Source organism: Erythranthe guttata, chromosome 13 (assembly GCF_056151865.1).
Source record: "Erythranthe guttata isolate IM_541 chromosome 13, IM_541, whole genome shotgun sequence".
Lineage (NCBI taxonomy): Eukaryota > Viridiplantae > Streptophyta > Magnoliopsida > Lamiales > Phrymaceae > Erythranthe > Erythranthe guttata.
This window is the reverse complement of record NC_142545.1, coordinates 17,108,255-17,125,364: the sequence shown is the minus strand read 5'-3', so window position 1 is coordinate 17,125,364 and position 17,110 is coordinate 17,108,255. Positions and strand designations below refer to the sequence as shown.

The window sequence follows — 17,110 nt, the reverse complement described above, 5'->3', positions numbered from 1 at the left end:
TTTTTATTATGAAATAAACTCCTTATGTTTGAGTAATTACAATTACCCCTCAACTATGAGTTTTCTTACATGTCCACCGTCATGGTGTCAAATTTAACAGAATCTTCTACATTTTGTGGAATGTACTATAGTTTGTACTCGTTTTTATGCAAAAATAAAGCTTCTGATGTACCACAATCTGATATTTACAAACTAAGAGACACATACTATGATCATCTTGTTTTAAAATATGGAGCTTGAATGGGTAAAACTCGTACAAATTGAAGAATATTTCATATAATCTAGAAGATTTTACTAAATTTGATGGGCGTCAGTTTGTCATAATATGAGATGTTTTTTGGTACCGTAATCTACCCTAGCAATTACAAATAACTGAATAAGCATAACAATAAAAACCGTATGATCACACGACGAGGTGGTCAAATTTCATAATGATGAATATGCCTAAATAAAGATAAAGGTGTTAAAAGTGTTCTTATTCTGCTTCGATATCGTTAGACCGCGTAATAGAACCGTTATCCGTTTAGAATAAAAGTTCAACAACGGCTAGTGTTTTTAATCATTTCTTCTTTACTTTATTTTTTTCACTTTACAATTTACAAAAAATCTCTCTTTTTTCCTGCCAATTTCATTCTTCCAATCACTGATAAAAATCATTGCAGAAGGACCAAGTATTCATTATTTCCTGAGAGAAAACAAAAATGGCGGACCAAACCGGCGGAGCAGCAGCCGACTCTACGGCGGCGCCGCTCCCCCACCGCCGGCCCAGAGTAAGAGAAGTCAGTTCGCGGTTCATGTCCCCGTTAACCCAGTCCAATTCAACCCCAATCCCTTCCGATTTCCCACGCTCCAAATCCGCCCACCGCCGCCGACCATCTAATAAAACCGACGAGAATCTAATTCCCGACTCAATTAATCGTATGTTAGACAATTCCTCCGCCGCAGCTCCATCAACTGTGCAAAGTAAAGAGAAACGCGATTGCAGAGACAACAAGCATTCCGAAGCAAGGGCAGTTTCGTCCAGATCCGACACGCCGGTTCCAATCGGTGCAGAGAGGGTTGTTCCGTCGAGATACAGGCAAGTTTCCAACACCATCCACCGTTCGAATTCACTGAGTAGTAGCAGCAATGGGTGCTCCGCCGCCGCCACTTCAGCGGCCAGGCTCTTGCAAGATGCCACCTCCGATTCATGTAATTCCCATGTTTCGAAACAGGGGAGTTCTTCTTCATGCCCTAATTCACCACTCTGTGATCGGCCTTCAATGCCAGATGCCGCCGGAAATTCTAGCAAGGTCATCGGTGATTGTATGCGCTCGTTGAATTTTTCGTCTTTCGCGAAGATGGGGGGTGGTGTTTCCCGCCCCCCTCAAAATCCTTCAACTTGTATGAGGTCCGGATTCGATTCGAGAAAAAGCGGGAAATTATCCAACCATCAAGAAGATTCACATTCCTTGAAGATGTTGAGTAACTATTATCTGCAGTGGCGATTTGCAAACGCGAAAGCGGATGCCTCCATTCATGCACAAAAGCAAGAAGCGGAGGTTCGTTTCCCGTTTTTTAGTCAATTGCGTTTGCTAGTTCCGTTTTTATTTATTATTTGCATATCAGTTATGCTGTTTTTTTTTTTCGTTTCTTTGTTCAGAGAAAAATTTGGTCACTTGGAGTCGAGATATCAGATATGCGCGACCGAGTGAAAAATAAACAAAACGAACTTGCAGTATTGCAACGTGTACAAACTTTCACCGCAATAGTTGAAGCTCAAGTAAGGCACCTATCTTATTATATATCATGAAACTTTCCGTAAACTTTCGATTTCGCTTTTCAGATTATTCTGTTTGCATCTTGTACATTGTTATGTTCGATTTTCCACTATTCATTTTATTGGATCTTGAAAAACATCTCGGATTTCTTGCTTCTTTTGTGAGACGATTTTTCGCATAGCTAAAACTTATCTTTTGGAATTATTTATAATGTCAACTAGATGCCATATCTCGACGAATGGTCTACCTTGGAAGAGGATTACTCAAATTCTCTATTAGGCACAACAAATGCATTGCTCAGTTCATCGGTCAGAATTCCAGTCAACGGGGATGTGCGGGTGAGAATTCTCGTCATTCTTTCCTTTCTAGTATATATTAATTTTGTGTCTTTATTTAATGATGTAATGAACTACTCTTAAGTAATAATCACTTTCTGCAGGCTGATACTCTAGAGCTAAAGGAGGCTCTAAACTCGGCACTCAAAGTGGTCGACTCGATCGGCACTCATATTCAGAGATTTATCGAAAAAGTAAGATAATATATTTCTTTTATTACATCATTTTTTCGTAATTACTCAGGGATTTATCGATCGACATCTTTTTTTCTTGAAAGCAGGCTGGGAAACTGGATACCTCGATTTGCGAACTAGCTAGGATGGTTGGAGGAGAAAAAACTCGTATCAGTGAGTGCGGAGATTTACTATCCCAGGTTTACTCATCGCAGGTATTTATCCTTCTCTAGTAGCTTTAATATGCATTATTTCCTCGAGATATGCAACGCGATCTATATCTTAATCGAGCTTGCTTTCACATTCGAACAGGTGAAGGAGTGCAGCCTCAGGGGAACCCTAATACAATGGCATCACTATAACCATCATCAACACCGCAAGACTGAAGCTATGAGCTGAATATACAGACAGAAAAAAAATAAAAAATTAATATATATATTTTATTATTTTTTCTATGATTTTTTTCTTCCCTCTTCATATTATACCCCATATAGATATAGTTGTGTAAATTCATTCAATATATATAACTTGTACATCATCGATTTATTGTTCGGGATTTTATAAAACCTTAAAAATGAACATGTGAGCATAATCAATCTTTTTTAATATTTAATTAATATATGGGTTGATTCAAACAAACTATGAAGATGTTGAAATCATCACGTACGTGGTATATTGCGAATGATTTATTTTAGTTTCGTGCGAATGATTTATTTTAGTTCGACACTGCAAAATACTATTAAATATTTTTACAATTGTAGAGTGTCAAATTACAACAATTCCAGGATTGAATTGTCTAAGTATTCTTTAATTAATGTCCCTATATTTTTATAGATAATATTTGTTTTTCATTATTTGGATTTTTTACTTCAGTTTTTATAATTTATTTTTTGTACTCTCAATTTTTTTGCTAAATTTAACAACTAGATACAAAATTATATTCCATGTCACGGCCAAATTTATAATTATAAAATAAAAAAATAAGAAAAAAAGAAAAAGAAAAGAGCCGACAACTATAAATAATAGTATTCCCAATCGCCAGGCCGTTGGATTAAAAACGAAATCGGCGCTCTGTGCTGATATACTTTCTTCTACATTCAATCCGGTGAGAACGAACGCGAATTCAGAGAATCATCAAACCATCAAAGAATCACCGATCCGCCGTGTCTGTAAAAGAATCGTTTGGCGATGGCGCTGAAGTTTCTAAACAAGAAGGGATGGCATACGGGCAGCCTCCGCAACATCGAGAATGTGTGGAAGGCCGAGCAAAAGCGCGACGCCGAGGATAAGAAACTGGAGGAGCTCAAAAAGCAGATTCACGAGGAACGCGGCCGCGCTGAGTTTCGCCAGCTTCAAATTGATTCCGGCCTCATCCCGTACGTTCACTTTTCCTTTTCCCCCAATTTGTTTCTGCTTTTAGGGTTTTGATTTAGGGCTTAGGGTTTCTTCCAATTTTTCTGTGAAATTAATTTTTGTTTCTCTTCTTCAGGAAGCAAGAGCGTCTCGAATTTCTGTACGATTCAGGATTAGCTGTTGGGAAAGGTAGTTCTAATTTCAAGGCTCTTGAACCTGTACCAAAGACTGAGCCCGATACCACTGTATCAGCATCAGCATCTACTTCTGAAAAGGTACTAAATTTGATTAAATATGCAATTCCTTCTTTATTATCACTATTAATTCTTTTTGGGGAAATTTAGTGTTGGAGTTTTGAATGTTAAATGGTGATTGTTCTTGCAGCCACAATCGGCAGCACCGGGGGCATTGTTTGAGGAGAAGCCGCAGACAGCTAATGATGCCTGGAGGAAACTTCATTCAGATCCGTTGCTTTTGATCCGTCAGAGAGAACAGGAATCTCTTGCTCGAGTCAAGAATAACCCTGTCCAAATGGCCATGATTCGCAAATCTGTAAGTTCATTATAGCCTCATATATGATTTTTTTTGTCCATTCATGCTCATTGAAATGACCTGTCATAATGCAATTTTTTGAGCTTTAAACTATACAGTCATCAAAAACTTGATCGGATAATTTTGCATTTAGTTAAGGTGTTATGGGTGCTGTTGTTAACAACATGAAGTTACCAAGTTATGTCATAAGTGGACCCAGTTATGATCCTTTCAGAGCTAGCAATAGTAGTAAGAAAGGACCTTCAATAGTTGATAGCAATAATTTTAGAATACATCAGTTGTTTGCCTTGTATTGACTTAGTAAGTTAATCATCATTCAAGCCATTCTCTTTGTCGTAGTTTGTCTACATGCAGTATAAAGTGTTGCATACGAACAATTGTAGGATAGAAAGTTGATATATTTTCTTTCTCTGAAAACCAATGGGTTATGCCTTATGGGTTTGGATATGCTTCTTCTGTTAAAGTTGTACCGTTCTGGAATCAGTAAGCAATCTTCTGCAATGAATGGCGATTTTCTTTTAGCATCAAATATTCAAATTTCATTAACAAAAGAAAAAGAAAAAGCAATTATTGCCTCTGTTGTTTCTCTGTACAATGAAAAGTTGTTTAGGAAGTGTTCTATCATATAGTGCTATCTTTTGGCAGTGTCGGTCTTTGTGGAACAGTAACTAACTTTGGCCTATCATCGAATTTCAGGTAGAAGCAACAAAGGGCAAAGACAAGGACGAAAATAAACATGGGAAAAAGCGTCACAGAAACAAATCCAAACATCGGAAACATTCATCATCAGAAAACGACTCCGACTCCAACGATGCGGCTCCGCCACTAGAAAAGGGAAGAAGAGAGAGTCATCACAAGGTTTCCAAAACCAACAGGCCTTCAAGCAAGAAAGCCTATACTTCAGACGAAGAACCACCGAGCCAAGAAGATGCTCGAAGAAAGAAACACCATGACAGGGAATATAAAGACAAAAACGAAGACAACCACAGAAGTAAGCATAGTTATTACAACTCCCGACGAGAAGAATATTCTTCAGAACGTCAGATTGAATCTCGTCACGACTACAGACACGATAATAAACGAAGCCATTTGGATTCTTCTGATAAGCCGCCAAGAAACGAGCCCAGCAAAACCAGGCACCGAAATCCCGTTAAACTTTCAGAAGAGGAGAGAGCTGCTAGGCTTAGGGAGATGGAAATGGATGCCGAAACGCACGAGCAGCAGAGGTGGAAAAGGGTAAAGAAGGCAGCAGATAGTGACGCGCACGAAGCTAATCGTGACCATGCGTCTTTAGGAAGGAACTTTCTCGACGATGCTCAGAAAAGTATTTACGGTGCTGAGAAGGGAGGAAGCTCCACTATTGAGGAGAGTGTGCGCAGGAGATCCCATTATCTACAGCGAAGACAACCTACTGATAGCAACGCTTTTCGTCGGTCTTGATTTTTGCTTGTAGAATTCTATCTATAATTTGTTATTGTCCTCGTTTGTAACGATTAAATTACATCATTGTGGTAAAGGTCGTAAACTTTGTACTCTGTTTTTCTTGTTTCCAGTAAAGATTTGTCTTTAAACCTTTAAACATAGGTTACAATCGTTTTACTGCTGGTGGGCTTAATCATGATAGCAAATTGTAATTTCAATTATATGAATAATTTAGTTATGACGTGGCTTTCAGACATAAAAGAATATTCACAGCTGCTGATGCAAAGTGCAAACCATGTTTACTGTCTGTTTGGTCACTGAAATTATTGCAACCATATATAAAGCAATTATTGTGAAAGCAGACCTTTGTATGTGACTTATCAGCTACCATGCACTTTCTTTTTCTTTAGTTACGTGACAGATTTTAATTTAAACCAACTGTCGGTTTATTACTGGTGGAGGAGGGTTTGTCTTGCTTGTCTTGTTCAAAAAGAAAGAAAAATGGGTCCTTAAATTAATTGCAATAATAATAGTAATCAGTATAATTTTGTTTTAAAAAGTATTCCGTTAGTGCCGTGAAATTTATTTTTGCTAATTAAAAATTAAAATGGGGATTTTGTTCTTCTTGTGTCTGTTTTTTTCAGCTCTCTTGCAGCTTCCAGGAACATCTTCAATTAGATCAGTTAATCAAGGCATGTTAATTAATTTATGCGGTTTAATTAATCTTGTTGATTATTTTTAACTAATTAATCTTGATATTATAAATCTTGCAGAGTTGATTAAGCAACTGAAGCTGCCTCTGTATCAGCATGCATGGCAGACAAGCTTGTCTTCCTTGTCGGAGGCACTTGCTTTAGACGATGCTCGTGTCAAGTTTCTCAATTCCAGGCTTACCAAAAATAATAATAACCTAACGGCGACAGCTCATTCCGTTAGTACAGAAGTATTGATTGACGGAAAAGAATCCGTCACCGTTCCCCTGAATCCCGGCCAGTCAATCGGCGTCGGGAATTACTACACCAGAATCGGGATCGGAACTCCGGCGACGTACCATCTCGTGGTGGTCGACACCGGCAGCTCCTTCTCCTGGATTCAGTGCGAGCCCTGCGCCGTCTACTGCCACCCACAGATCGGGGCCCACTTCAACCCCTCCGCCTCCGCCACGTACCGGCGGCTGCCGTGCGGCGCGGCGCAGTGCGGTTCACTCAAGACCGCCACCCTCAACAATCCCATGTGCTCGTCTTCTTCCAACGCCTGCATCTACACCGCCACCTACGGCGACCAGTCTTTCTCCGTCGGGTACCTGAGCAGCGACTCGCTCACGTTCGGGTCGGATACCCTACCCGGGTTCGTATTCGGGTGCGGGCAGGACAACGACGGCCTGTTCGGAAAGTCAGCCGGGCTCGTCGGACTTGCCAAGAACGAGCTCTCCATGCTGTCCCAGCTGTCGGCGAAGTACGGCAAAGCCTTCTCCTACTGCCTCCCGACGGCATCTCTGCTCAGCTCAAAAACCGGCGGCGGAGGGTTTTTATCCGTCGGCGTCAGCTCGAATTCCGATTACAAGTTCACTCCCATGTTGTCCGATTCTCGTGATCCCACGTTGTACTTTCTTAAAATGTCGGCGATTTCGGTTTCCGGCGAGACTTTGAACGTGGCAGCAGCCGATTACAGCGCCGTTCCGACGATCATAGACTCCGGCACCACCATATCTCGGTTGGCATCGCCGGTGTACTCAGCCCTAAGAGAGAAGCTGGTTAAGATCATATCCGCCAAGTTTAAAACGGCGGAGGCTTTTTCGATACTCGACGCATGTTTTACCGGGAGCTCCGATGAGATCTCCGGCGTGGTGCCGTCGGTTAAGTTGATATTTGAAGGAGGAGGTGAACTTGACCTGAAACCTCAAAACGTTGTAATAGAAGTGGAGAAGGGGACAAGTTGCTTGTCCTTTGCCGGAAACTCGAATCTTCGCGATATCGCCATCATCGGAAACCAGCAGCAGCAGACTTTCGACGTTTTCTATGATGTTGCCGGTTCTAGAATCGGGTTTGCTGCTGGCGGCTGTCGGTAGTTAAGATAGTTGGGTTCACCGGCGGTGAGTGGTTTCCGGTAATTAAGTGGATAAATTATGGGTTTGTTATTAATTATGTCGATACGACGTCGTTGGATGAGGATGATTTATGTGTAAAATGTAGATACGTATATATACGGTATATGAGTATATCACAAAGTCAATATACGGATTTGTATACATATTGTGGTAAAAAAAAACCATTTCGTTGTTTATTAGGATTTCTACATTAGAATTGGGCTCATATGAAATAAATCTTATTAGTTGTTACTTATTATTTAATTTTGTATTGAATAAAATTAAATATATATTACTATTCATGTATTTTGATCAACTTCAAGTGGAGCTGGATGACCAGTCCATACGACGAAATGCTTTGTCTTCTTATTTCATGGATTTATCTTCCAAGTTTAAGGTTTTATGTGCATGGTTATAGCTCGTTTGATTGATCACTGTTTGAGCTGAATTATTTGGTGAAATATTTAATTGAATTTGGTAAATTATACAACAATTTTATATTTTCATAATAACTTTAAAATAAATCTACAAAGATGCATATCAAATAGTATGATTCTAAAAATTACATAAAAATTTGTTTCCAAGTGGGATGTATTATATTTATAAAAAAAATAAAAATCCAAGCTAATGTTAAATCAAAGCATAGTCAAAGACAAAAATTATCAGCAAAAAAAATAAATATAATTAAAGATGTCAAAACACACAAGATTTTTAAATCAGGATTTAATTAGATGAGTTCTGAAAAACAAATTAAAAAAATCACAAAACGTCAAGGGAGCAGCTTTGGCCCTCAGTATTAAGCGAGCATTAGCCCTCGATCTTGACTTTTGAACATAAGTGATTTTGCAGAATAAGTGATTTTCTTTTTGATAAGTAGCTAAATAAGTGATTTTGTCAGTAATTTCTTTTAATTCTTTTTTGGTTTGTGTGCATCCAAATGCGCCAAAGTGCTAAAAAGAATTTCCTCAATTTATGCCACCCGCTGTTGCTGCATATATTTTATCCACATAAAAACAAATATAATATATAAATAAAGTGAGTTGTCATCCCCATAATTATAATAGAAAACAAATTATTATCAATTTAATTTACCGAATCAAATTCAAAACAGACTTTTACAATTTAAATAAAAAAATTATGTTCAAATTGAATTCAATTCTGAAAGTGACATTCGGTTTGAAAATAGGAAAAGAAAAATCTCTGGCAGAGAATCTTATTATTAATTATTATTACAAACCTAATTCTCTCATTTCTCACCTAATACTCCTCTCATCTCTTTCAGTATAGTTTCTCAGAGAAGAAGAAAACCAGAAGCAAAACAAGAAACAACCAGGTATTCTTAAATCTTAAACATGGATGGATCTTATGTTTTTCTTATATTAAATTTTTGTTTCTTCAAGCTCCCTTGTATCTCTGTTTCAGTGCTGAATCATCTTCCAGATAAACTTGGTACACTGTGTGAATGTAAGAACATCTTATTCATCTTATTATATTCAGCACAAAATGGGATGCATGTATTCGAAGGCGATTACTCGATCGATGAGCATCAGAGAAGAGCTGAGTCACGGAATATTCCATAGTTCATCATCTGCAGCATGGGAAGAATTAATATTAACTTCACACAATGGCAATGATAATAATGAGCATCTTTTTGCCTTGGCTACTAAACTCAGAACTAGTAACTTCACTTTGCCACCAACGGAACCTGTCAAAGCAGAGGCCGAATCGGCTCCTGGTTCTGTTACAGAACACGATTATGGTAAATTTACGAGATCGAAAAGCTGTCAGATATTTGGAGATGACAGAGAAATTCCTTCTCCTGGAAATGAAAATAAGTTGGATTGGAAAGACAAGAGCCTCGGAGGTTCCAGAAGCTTCCACACAGTGGAGGAGTACGATTCCTTGCTCGAGAGAATTCACAAGTCCAGCACAAATACCGTAGAATATCCCTCTGAAAAGGATTTCAGTTCGTTGAGAAATTCCGATGCTTCTAAAAATATTCTTCAAGAGAACGGCACACGCGAAAATGGCTGGAGAAGGAAGGCTGTAGCAAAGGGGCTTAAATCACTTGATGTACCACCAGTTGAATTCCCTTCCGCTGCGAAATTCAGGCAACGAATTGATGCAGAGGGCCAAGTTTATTCTCCTGGAAGTTACATTACTCCCAAATTTGGGAGCTACAATGATGCTAAGGCAACTCGTGCAAAACGAGAAAAAAACGGTGGAGTAAATCCGGTTTTCAGTCCTGAATTGGTGGCAGCCTTTGAGGATTGTATGCAGCAGCTGCAAGTGGAAGAAGAAATATTTCTCCAGCGTGTGGATCGATATTCTCCCGCAGATGATGTCATGGAGAATCATCTAGAAAGTTCCACCAAACACGAAAGTTTGATAGTCTGAGACGACCATTTTCATGTTTCCAAGATCGAGCTGAATGTACAATAGATGATGAGTTACCATTTCACCTTTCAACTTTGCCTCTACTTTGGTTACTTCCGAAAATTCAACCAACACAACTTAGAAAAAATGCTAATAAAAATAAATATTGAGGCTTTTCCACAAAGCAAAAGAGAGCTTTTTATTGACACTTTCCAGTTTCACAACAGAGTAATGTGATCTAAAACAATCAAGACTAAGTGCCCAGGCAGTAGTAGTATCATCCTCTTCAACTCCATAAAAAAGTTACTGTTACAAATTAAATTTCTAATATACACATCACCAAGTGACACTTCCACCCACTACAAAAAAGAAAAAAAAAAAACCACGTTGTTCAGTGCTCGGATAAAAATTTCATACCGGCCCGCCAGTACCAAATTGCAGCCCAGATATTCGCTTCCCTGCCACAAAGTCGTCATTATTTTTTTAAGACACAACACTTGGGCTAGAGCACACAGACAGACAGAACCCTTCAGTGGATTAGTAACCAAAGAGATGGCATGTCACCTGGTGTTTCTCTTCCAACTACAGATGCATAAACAACTCATAAAAGGAACCAAAATGAATCACATTAAAAGTCCAGATATGAATAGTTTCTGCAACGGTTGTACTGAAGGAGGCTACCGTAAGTACGATCCCACACTCCGATGAAGAGAGAATCGGTGTCCGGGCTGAAAGAGACTCCAGATATCTCACCGAAAAAGTCAATCTCTTGCTCTTTATCGTAACCATTTTTGACATCGTACACATGAACAAAATCAGCAGGCTCGGCCATTGCCATAAACTGGCCGTCGGATGTGAAACGGATAGATCGAATGGCTCCCAGATTTCCTTTGAGTACAGCAACAGATTTGGACAAGTTGCGAGCATCCCATACTCTGCAAGTCTTGTCCTGGTTGCCAGTTGCAAAGATGTAACCATTTGGATGCCATGCAGAAGCAAAAGAGAAATCCAAATGTCCGTGAAGGGGCGCAATTGTCTACAAACAAAATATAGTCAATATAACTACCCAAGAAGAAGAAAATATACATATTAAAGATTTTTTTTTTCCCTCAAACCAGTAGATGGTAGGTTCTGAATCCTCATGGCGAAATATTTATTTTTGGCCCACGTATATTACATTTTAAAAGTAATTTAGGTACCTTCCCAGTTTGCGAATCCACGAGCATCCCATCTGGGTTGTCCCCAACAATAGCAATAATCTTGCTATCTGGACTCAGAGAAGTATGCTGTAAATAAATCAAAATAGTGTTATCCTTACGTGCATTTTTCAGAGAGAAAAAAGGGAGACACACACTCTAAGAGTGTGGGAAAAGTCAAAATATACTCGCAAAATGTAAGTTCATAAGTAAATCCCATGGCTATAGTATGGGCCAAGTTAATCCAGGTGTACACAGTCACTAGACCATAATAATCTTGATACTAAAACCCATAGAATCCTCTATATCTTCCACATAAGCAACTTCAAAAACCAGGTTCAACATACTCGATGTCACCTCAGAAACCATTGGGAATGCACAACAGGGTCTAGGGAACATATTAAATCCAAACAAGCATAAGCGTGGAAGGTGAACTATGGGATTTTGTGAAAAACTTATTCAAAGTCAACCATGTGAACTTCGAGCCACATCGATGACAAAATGACTGTTGTCGAGAAGTGTCAAATAGATGATAATTGCAGAAAAAATTATGCACAAAGATAATACTGTTTTTGATGAACAAAAAGATAAAAGAACTTACATTTACAGGCCACGGATAAGAGAAATGATTAACAAGCTGAAATCTCTCCATGTCAAAATCCCGCACTCCACAATCATTATTCGAAGCTGTGAAATGAATAGCACCACTGATAGTGGTTCAAACCCTATTAGTTCCAGAATATTGGTTGATTTAAATGGCAATGCTACAGCATATGTTAATCTCTGCTTCAGGAGATCAGTTAGAGACATGATATGGGAAAAGGAGCATGTGGTATACCTTGGACCATCATAGATCTCGATTGCATTTGTGATAGCATTATCATCATAAGTTGTCCTCGTGCAGAAGCTAACACCAGGTCGATCTAGATACTGCATATTAAATGAGAAATTATACATTTGAACTATCTAGGTATAGAAGCAAAACGCTAAAAAGAGACGTTATCATATGACTACGTAATGTTTTTATTTCATCCTACTTGGAGGAAGAAACCAAAGAAGAATGAAATTGAATAAACATAGTTCAGTGTTTCACAAAACCCTGTATTTTCTTGATCACAAGACATTGGCAAATAAACTGTGATCAGGTTATGCCAAAGGTCCAAGACCATCAAAACAAAGCAGCAATGATGAAGAGTATTGGTGGCATATATACTTTGCATTCAAACAAATTATTGAAGTCTGAGAGAAAAAGATCACAAGAAAGCTTCCACCAAGAGAGAGTATTACCTTGCAAATAAGCTCCCCTTGGAATCCTCCAGCAATCAACAAATTGTCACGAACAGCCAGAGTACTTACTTGTGTTTGACTAAATCCTTCGAGTAAACTTCCAGGGTGTTTCTATAAGAGATATTATTAGACCAGCTATCATTATTCAGCAAAATGAGCACATAAGTACTAAATATAGGATCATTGATCAATAAAGAGATATGCACCTCAGAAGGAGCCACATGACCTGAGACATTAAGAACTTCTGTCTTCTTGGAACTTAATGAAGACCAGTGAATAATAGAGTAATGTGACATGAGGTAAACATCATGCTTCGATGTCGACCAAACCAGGTTTCTTAGCTGCAAATCACAGACAGCAACTTTGAAAAATCGCATCCCTTGAAACCAACAATATTCTTAATAAAAACAACAAATATTCTGAGTATAATTGAACAAAACACATGTGGTCATATGTATGACAGGTTCTTCTACATCAAACGTAACCATAACTTTGAAACCTAAACATTGTCTAAAACAGAAAACGAAAGACTCAAAGCATGATTGGCATCATTATCTAACCTAGTGTAACATCTTGCATCTTGACTTACTTAATGTCATGAAAGAGTTACCAGACAGCAATCTGAATGTGACAAAATATGAGAAAAGTACTTCTTTATATACTAACGAACAATTCTTACATCATCAGAGGCATAACATCTAATCCTTGATCAACTCTCCTCTCAGCCAAAAAACAATGAATATAAAAGAACAACGAAGGAAGATTGGGGGAAAAAGCATTGGGTTTGATCCGATGACAGAGTACAGAGATGGAGGAGGATGACCAGTCCTATAAAACCTTACTGCACCAAACCAACATCTCATCTCAGATCTCATATCAGACATATAATGCAATACATTATTTACCTAACGAACTCCTAGTTTGGAATAGAATACCAAAGTGTACTAACTTAAACAGTTAAACTGTTAATGGTGTGCGTCAATAAATGGTCATACATAAGATGATCTTTGCCCAAACAGATTGCAATCTAGTGGAACTATAACGGTGGAATTGCATTTTTACAAGCTCCAACTGCATAATTACTAATCTTTGCTACCAAAATTTCAACTTGGAGTCATTCGAAAATGAACAACAAAAAAATATCCAAACAGAACTATATCTTTACCTGAAAATGAAGAATTGTTGATTTTACCGATCTGGTGTTCTGCCAAAACTCATAATACACTCCACCTTTCCTTGTTAATTTGCATTCCTAACAAATCCGGAAGTGAAATCGAATAATGTTAACACGACTACAAAGAGTTACAGAATCAATATCAGCTATGCTTCGTTACCATTTGTAATTGAAAGTTACCTTCTCTGTACCCTCTCCGGATTGAGGTATATTCTCATAATTCTTGTACTGGTCCAGTCTGGTCTGTCTATACTTCTTCCGAGATATGCTTAGTCTATCCCACGGGATGCCTTGGATATCCTTCCCTTTCCGTGCCTCGGCAGCAGAAGTATCAGTTATCTTATTGTCCTAAACACACATTCACGTTAACTCATATCGTCAAATAATAAAACCCATCAGTAGACTAATGAAAAAAAATATCAAATTGATAATGATATAACAAGGGCGTGCAAAATTTGTTAGTGCATATTAAACTGACCAAATAGTCATGTTCATCATCATCGTCATCATCATCGGACTCTGTGTCCCCCATTATTCGACCAGCAAAATACATATCTTCTTCAAATTCACCCATCTCATAATCAGCATTTGCATAATCCATTTCTTCCTCTTGATTGGACATGTATAGCAGTCAATTTCACCCCCCTTGTTAGCTGCACCGACAGTAATTGCATAATCATCAGAATACACAATAAGTCACAGATAAGTTGGGGGAACAAAACCCTAAAACTTCAGTGCAACAAGATATCCATAAAAACGAAATCCAGTGAATAGACCAATAATCAATTAAATGATTATTTCAAATTCTACCAACATGAAGAGTCAAAACGAATGAAGCTTCCATAAAAATTTACAGATACACCAGCAATTAAAAAAGGAAACCTTTATGTCAACGCCCAACAAGAAAACGAAAAAAAATAGAACTCTTCACAACGAAGATAAAGTAAAGCCATCAAAGTAGAAAAATAGAAAAGTAAAATTATACTACTCTGCACTCAAAACCGGACTCTAATCAGCACAAGTCTAAAACGCCCAAATTAAAAGTAGAGCAAAAATCAACTGGCAAATCAACAGCGGAAGGTGAATAAACAGAGTCGACGTACAATAAACAGGAAAAAAAAAATCTAAATGAGATTTTATTCTGACCTCTCAATTCCTTCAATATTTCATTTCTCAACAGCGGCAAAATTGAATTCGGCGAAGGGAAGAATACCTACAATCGGAATTCGGAGACTCCGATCGAGATCTCCGTGGGTCGGGTCAAATTCAGCGCAGGCGATCTGTAGATAGCTCAATTTCCAAAAGCACTTTAATTATGATATACGACTCCGAGGCGGTTAATTATTTCATTGCGGTAAAAGGTACAGTAAAATAGCGCCATTAACGGTAAACATAAATACCATTGGAAAATTCACGGAGGTTAGGGTTTTAACTTTCAAGGGTTTCATCACGCTCCGATTATATATATATTTTATATTTAAATATTTAATATAATATAAGATAATGTAATTAGAAGATGTTGTGAGGTGACGGTGAATTTACCTGGTTTTGTTTCGGTCCGGTGGAGTGAAGGTTAGTGGCCGACACGCGCCCACCACCAAGATAAGTTGGGTTTGGAAAATAAAAAAAAATTGTATCACACGTGTAGCCATGTGATTGACGGAAAATTCTAGGATAATCTTTTTACTACTGAAGTGCATAATTATTGAATTAAATAATTGGATTGAGTATTTTTTATTTATGACGTCATTATATAGGATAGTTATATCTCAGGATTCAGCATCAGATTTAATACTAAAAATTCAATAATTATAAATAAATAAATAAATGTTTAAATAAATCGAAGCTTTACTCGTACCGAGAAATGATTGAATTATGATTTTTGAGTAACTGAGTTGGTCGTGAATTCGCCGGTAATCGAAGGCGGCGGAGGGGGACACGGCGGCGGATTTGATCTACATTGTTCCGCCGCGCCTAGGGTTCTTCGGAAATCATTAGATCAGAGGTACTCTTTCTGATTACTTTGTCTACTAGAAATGTATACATCAGTTTTTTTTTTTTTTTTTTTTTTGTGATTGTTTGAGAAGATTTGATTGAGCTAAATTTGATTCGTACTGAGTTAAATTGTGTACAGCTTCACCATTTTTTTTCTTCAAGATCTTCTTTTGAGTAAAATCTAGAGACAAATTCTGAAAGAAACTGGGCTGGATTCATGAACTTGTTTCTGTTGAGGTGGAAATTTCTCCCCTAGTGAAGTGTGATTAATTAAGTCAAAATGATTTAAATAGAGAACGATAGAAACATCGAAAATTACGAAGGGGGCTTCTTTACTTTAAGCGTTTGCCCGATCGCAGCCATGGATGGGCAAACAACTGAGCATCTTGTTATATCTAAAAGACCAGGTTTTAGTGTCTGAGTGTAATGAATCAATATCCACGCAGTGATGGGTAATTAGATTACTAACGCGTGCAGTTACTATGTGTAGTAGTTCACTGTACAACGAATTGTTATCAAGGACGACAATTAGGTGGTGGCCGTAATAAAAGCTAACTTTCCTTTCGTTGTGATATATGCTGCTATCGTGTTAAATAGCAAGAATAACGACTCGATTTTGAATGTCTTTGCACATCAAGAACCACCCATTCGAACGCTAATATCACATAGTTTGGTTGTGTCCCTCCAATATTTTTCCTATGTGAGTATGGCCAGTTTGTTCGGTCCTAATACATAGATGCACGAATCTAGTTTCTGCAGCTGATGTCAGTAACGCCAAGCTGATTAATTAAAAACTCGTGCAGCTTTGAACATGATAACAATTGAAGGCGATTTCTGAATAGATAATGCACGATTAGTTATGTAGTTTGCTCCTGTCGAGTGTTTACTGTTCTTCGTATATATTGACCTTATAATTCTGTATCTTTCTGTCTCTACAGAAAAAAAGAACGAAAGAAGAAGGAATCAAGAAAAAGGTGTGTCGTCCCCACCGTTAGTACACAAAGGTGGTCGGGCAAATTGAGCTGTCATGGCAATTGTGCGACAGATCAGCATAAATTGACTTACCGAATTTTGAAGTTTCCGTTACGTGAAGGGAAGCCCACTTTACTTGAACTCCCAAGAGTCGAGACTGCGACATTTCACCTTAAATATTACATAAGATATATATATATGATGATGCTGATGAGCTATGTCTTCAACTGTGGCATTTTAATATTCCCAAACACTTGTAATAAACTAAGGCACAGAGACAAAAAAACACCGGATGAAGGTAAAAAAACACGAGAGTACGTTCACATGCTTCAGCATTTCTTTAAGCATGTCTGCCCATTTGGCTTTTGTTTTGTTCTTACATGCCTTAGCACCAAATGATTGGCATTATTAGGATTAGAGTGATGTGCA

At 38.1% G+C, this 17,110-nt stretch overlaps 5 protein-coding genes and 1 long non-coding RNA gene across 8 annotated transcripts; 5 read left to right on the top strand and 1 right to left on the bottom strand.

Moving 5' to 3' along the window:
* Nucleotides 1-459: 459 nt before the first annotated feature.
* Nucleotides 460-2,881, top strand: LOC105969196 (protein ENDOSPERM DEFECTIVE 1). The gene is made up of 6 exons (XM_012993945.2): nucleotides 460-1,541; nucleotides 1,643-1,762; nucleotides 1,982-2,098; nucleotides 2,200-2,289; nucleotides 2,376-2,483; nucleotides 2,581-2,881. The coding sequence occupies exons 1-6, from the start codon at nucleotides 702-704 to the stop codon at nucleotides 2,665-2,667; spliced, it is 1,362 nt and encodes a 453-aa protein (XP_012849399.2). The 5' UTR covers nucleotides 460-701; the 3' UTR covers nucleotides 2,668-2,881.
* A 336-nt stretch (nucleotides 2,882-3,217) lies between these two features.
* LOC105968842 (uncharacterized) lies at nucleotides 3,218-5,745 on the top strand. Its single transcript, XM_012993520.2, has 4 exons — nucleotides 3,218-3,644; nucleotides 3,758-3,896; nucleotides 4,006-4,173; nucleotides 4,870-5,745. Exons 1-4 carry the CDS (start codon nucleotides 3,457-3,459, stop codon nucleotides 5,611-5,613), a joined length of 1,239 nt encoding a protein of 412 aa, XP_012848974.2. The 5' UTR covers nucleotides 3,218-3,456; the 3' UTR covers nucleotides 5,614-5,745.
* A 328-nt stretch (nucleotides 5,746-6,073) lies between these two features.
* Nucleotides 6,074-8,012, top strand: LOC105968844 (aspartyl protease family protein At5g10770). Its single transcript, XM_012993521.2, has 2 exons — nucleotides 6,074-6,287; nucleotides 6,369-8,012. The coding sequence occupies exons 1-2, from the start codon at nucleotides 6,203-6,205 to the stop codon at nucleotides 7,661-7,663; spliced, it is 1,380 nt and encodes a 459-aa protein (XP_012848975.2). The 5' UTR covers nucleotides 6,074-6,202; the 3' UTR covers nucleotides 7,664-8,012.
* Nucleotides 8,013-8,896: 884 nt separating this feature from the next.
* On the top strand, nucleotides 8,897-10,247 carry LOC105968898 (hypothetical protein). 2 transcript variants are annotated; one of them, XM_012993592.2, is made up of 2 exons: nucleotides 8,897-9,014; nucleotides 9,179-10,247. In XM_012993592.2, exon 2 carries the CDS (start codon nucleotides 9,185-9,187, stop codon nucleotides 10,076-10,078), a length of 894 nt encoding a protein of 297 aa, XP_012849046.2. In that variant the 5' UTR covers nucleotides 8,897-9,014; nucleotides 9,179-9,184; the 3' UTR covers nucleotides 10,079-10,247. The 2 variants fall into 2 exon arrangements, with proteins under 2 accessions (XP_012849046.2, XP_088667639.1); XM_088811513.1 differs by having other exon boundaries at nucleotides 8,907-9,014; nucleotides 9,104-10,247.
* LOC105968897 (hypothetical protein) lies at nucleotides 10,231-15,189 on the bottom strand. Of its 2 annotated transcripts, none has more exons than XM_012993590.2 (10): nucleotides 14,861-15,189; nucleotides 14,193-14,367; nucleotides 13,895-14,062; nucleotides 13,706-13,792; nucleotides 12,747-12,881; nucleotides 12,541-12,651; nucleotides 12,092-12,183; nucleotides 11,855-11,960; nucleotides 11,257-11,343; nucleotides 10,231-11,093 (listed from the first exon to the last, which is right to left on the bottom strand). In XM_012993590.2, the coding sequence occupies exons 2-10, from the start codon at nucleotides 14,334-14,336 to the stop codon at nucleotides 10,686-10,688; spliced, it is 1,338 nt and encodes a 445-aa protein (XP_012849044.1). In that variant the 5' UTR covers nucleotides 14,337-14,367; nucleotides 14,861-15,189; the 3' UTR covers nucleotides 10,231-10,685. The 2 variants fall into 2 exon arrangements, with proteins under 2 accessions (XP_012849044.1, XP_088667634.1); XM_088811508.1 differs by having other exon boundaries at nucleotides 14,928-15,160.
* A 229-nt stretch (nucleotides 15,190-15,418) lies between these two features.
* LOC148766068 (uncharacterized) lies at nucleotides 15,419-16,967 on the top strand. Its single transcript, XR_016029011.1, has 2 exons — nucleotides 15,419-15,719; nucleotides 16,648-16,967. It is a non-coding gene; the product is annotated as an uncharacterized LOC148766068 (long non-coding RNA).
* Nucleotides 16,968-17,110: the final 143 nt, after the last annotated feature.

Bases quoted from the DNA above. Each gene is read 5' to 3' on its own strand.
- LOC105969196 (XM_012993945.2), top strand. From the start codon at position 702: ATGGCGGACCAAACCGGCGGAGCAGCAGCCGACTCTACGGCGGCGCCG. The intron at 1,542-1,642 runs GTTCGTTTCCCG...TTCTTTGTTCAG, and splicing joins CACAAAAGCAAGAAGCGGAG to AGAAAAATTTGGTCACTTGG. The intron at 2,290-2,375 runs GTAAGATAATAT...TCTTGAAAGCAG, and splicing joins TTCAGAGATTTATCGAAAAA to GCTGGGAAACTGGATACCTC.
- LOC105968842 (XM_012993520.2), top strand. From the start codon at position 3,457: ATGGCGCTGAAGTTTCTAAACAAGAAGGGATGGCATACGGGCAGCCTC. The intron at 3,645-3,757 runs GTACGTTCACTT...TCTCTTCTTCAG, and splicing joins ATTGATTCCGGCCTCATCCC to GAAGCAAGAGCGTCTCGAAT. The intron at 4,174-4,869 runs GTAAGTTCATTA...ATCGAATTTCAG, and splicing joins TGGCCATGATTCGCAAATCT to GTAGAAGCAACAAAGGGCAA.
- LOC105968844 (XM_012993521.2), top strand. From the start codon at position 6,203: ATGGGGATTTTGTTCTTCTTGTGTCTGTTTTTTTCAGCTCTCTTGCAG. The intron at 6,288-6,368 runs GCATGTTAATTA...TAAATCTTGCAG, and splicing joins AATTAGATCAGTTAATCAAG to AGTTGATTAAGCAACTGAAG.
- LOC105968898 (XM_012993592.2), top strand. From the start codon at position 9,185: ATGGGATGCATGTATTCGAAGGCGATTACTCGATCGATGAGCATCAGA.
- LOC105968897 (XM_012993590.2), bottom strand. From the start codon at position 14,336: ATGTCCAATCAAGAGGAAGAAATGGATTATGCAAATGCTGATTATGAG. The intron at 12,882-13,705 runs GTAAAGATATAG...TGTGATTTGCAG, and splicing joins CAACAATTCTTCATTTTCAG to CTAAGAAACCTGGTTTGGTC. The intron at 11,961-12,091 runs GTATACCACATG...AACCACTATCAG, and splicing joins GAGATCTATGATGGTCCAAG to TGGTGCTATTCATTTCACAG.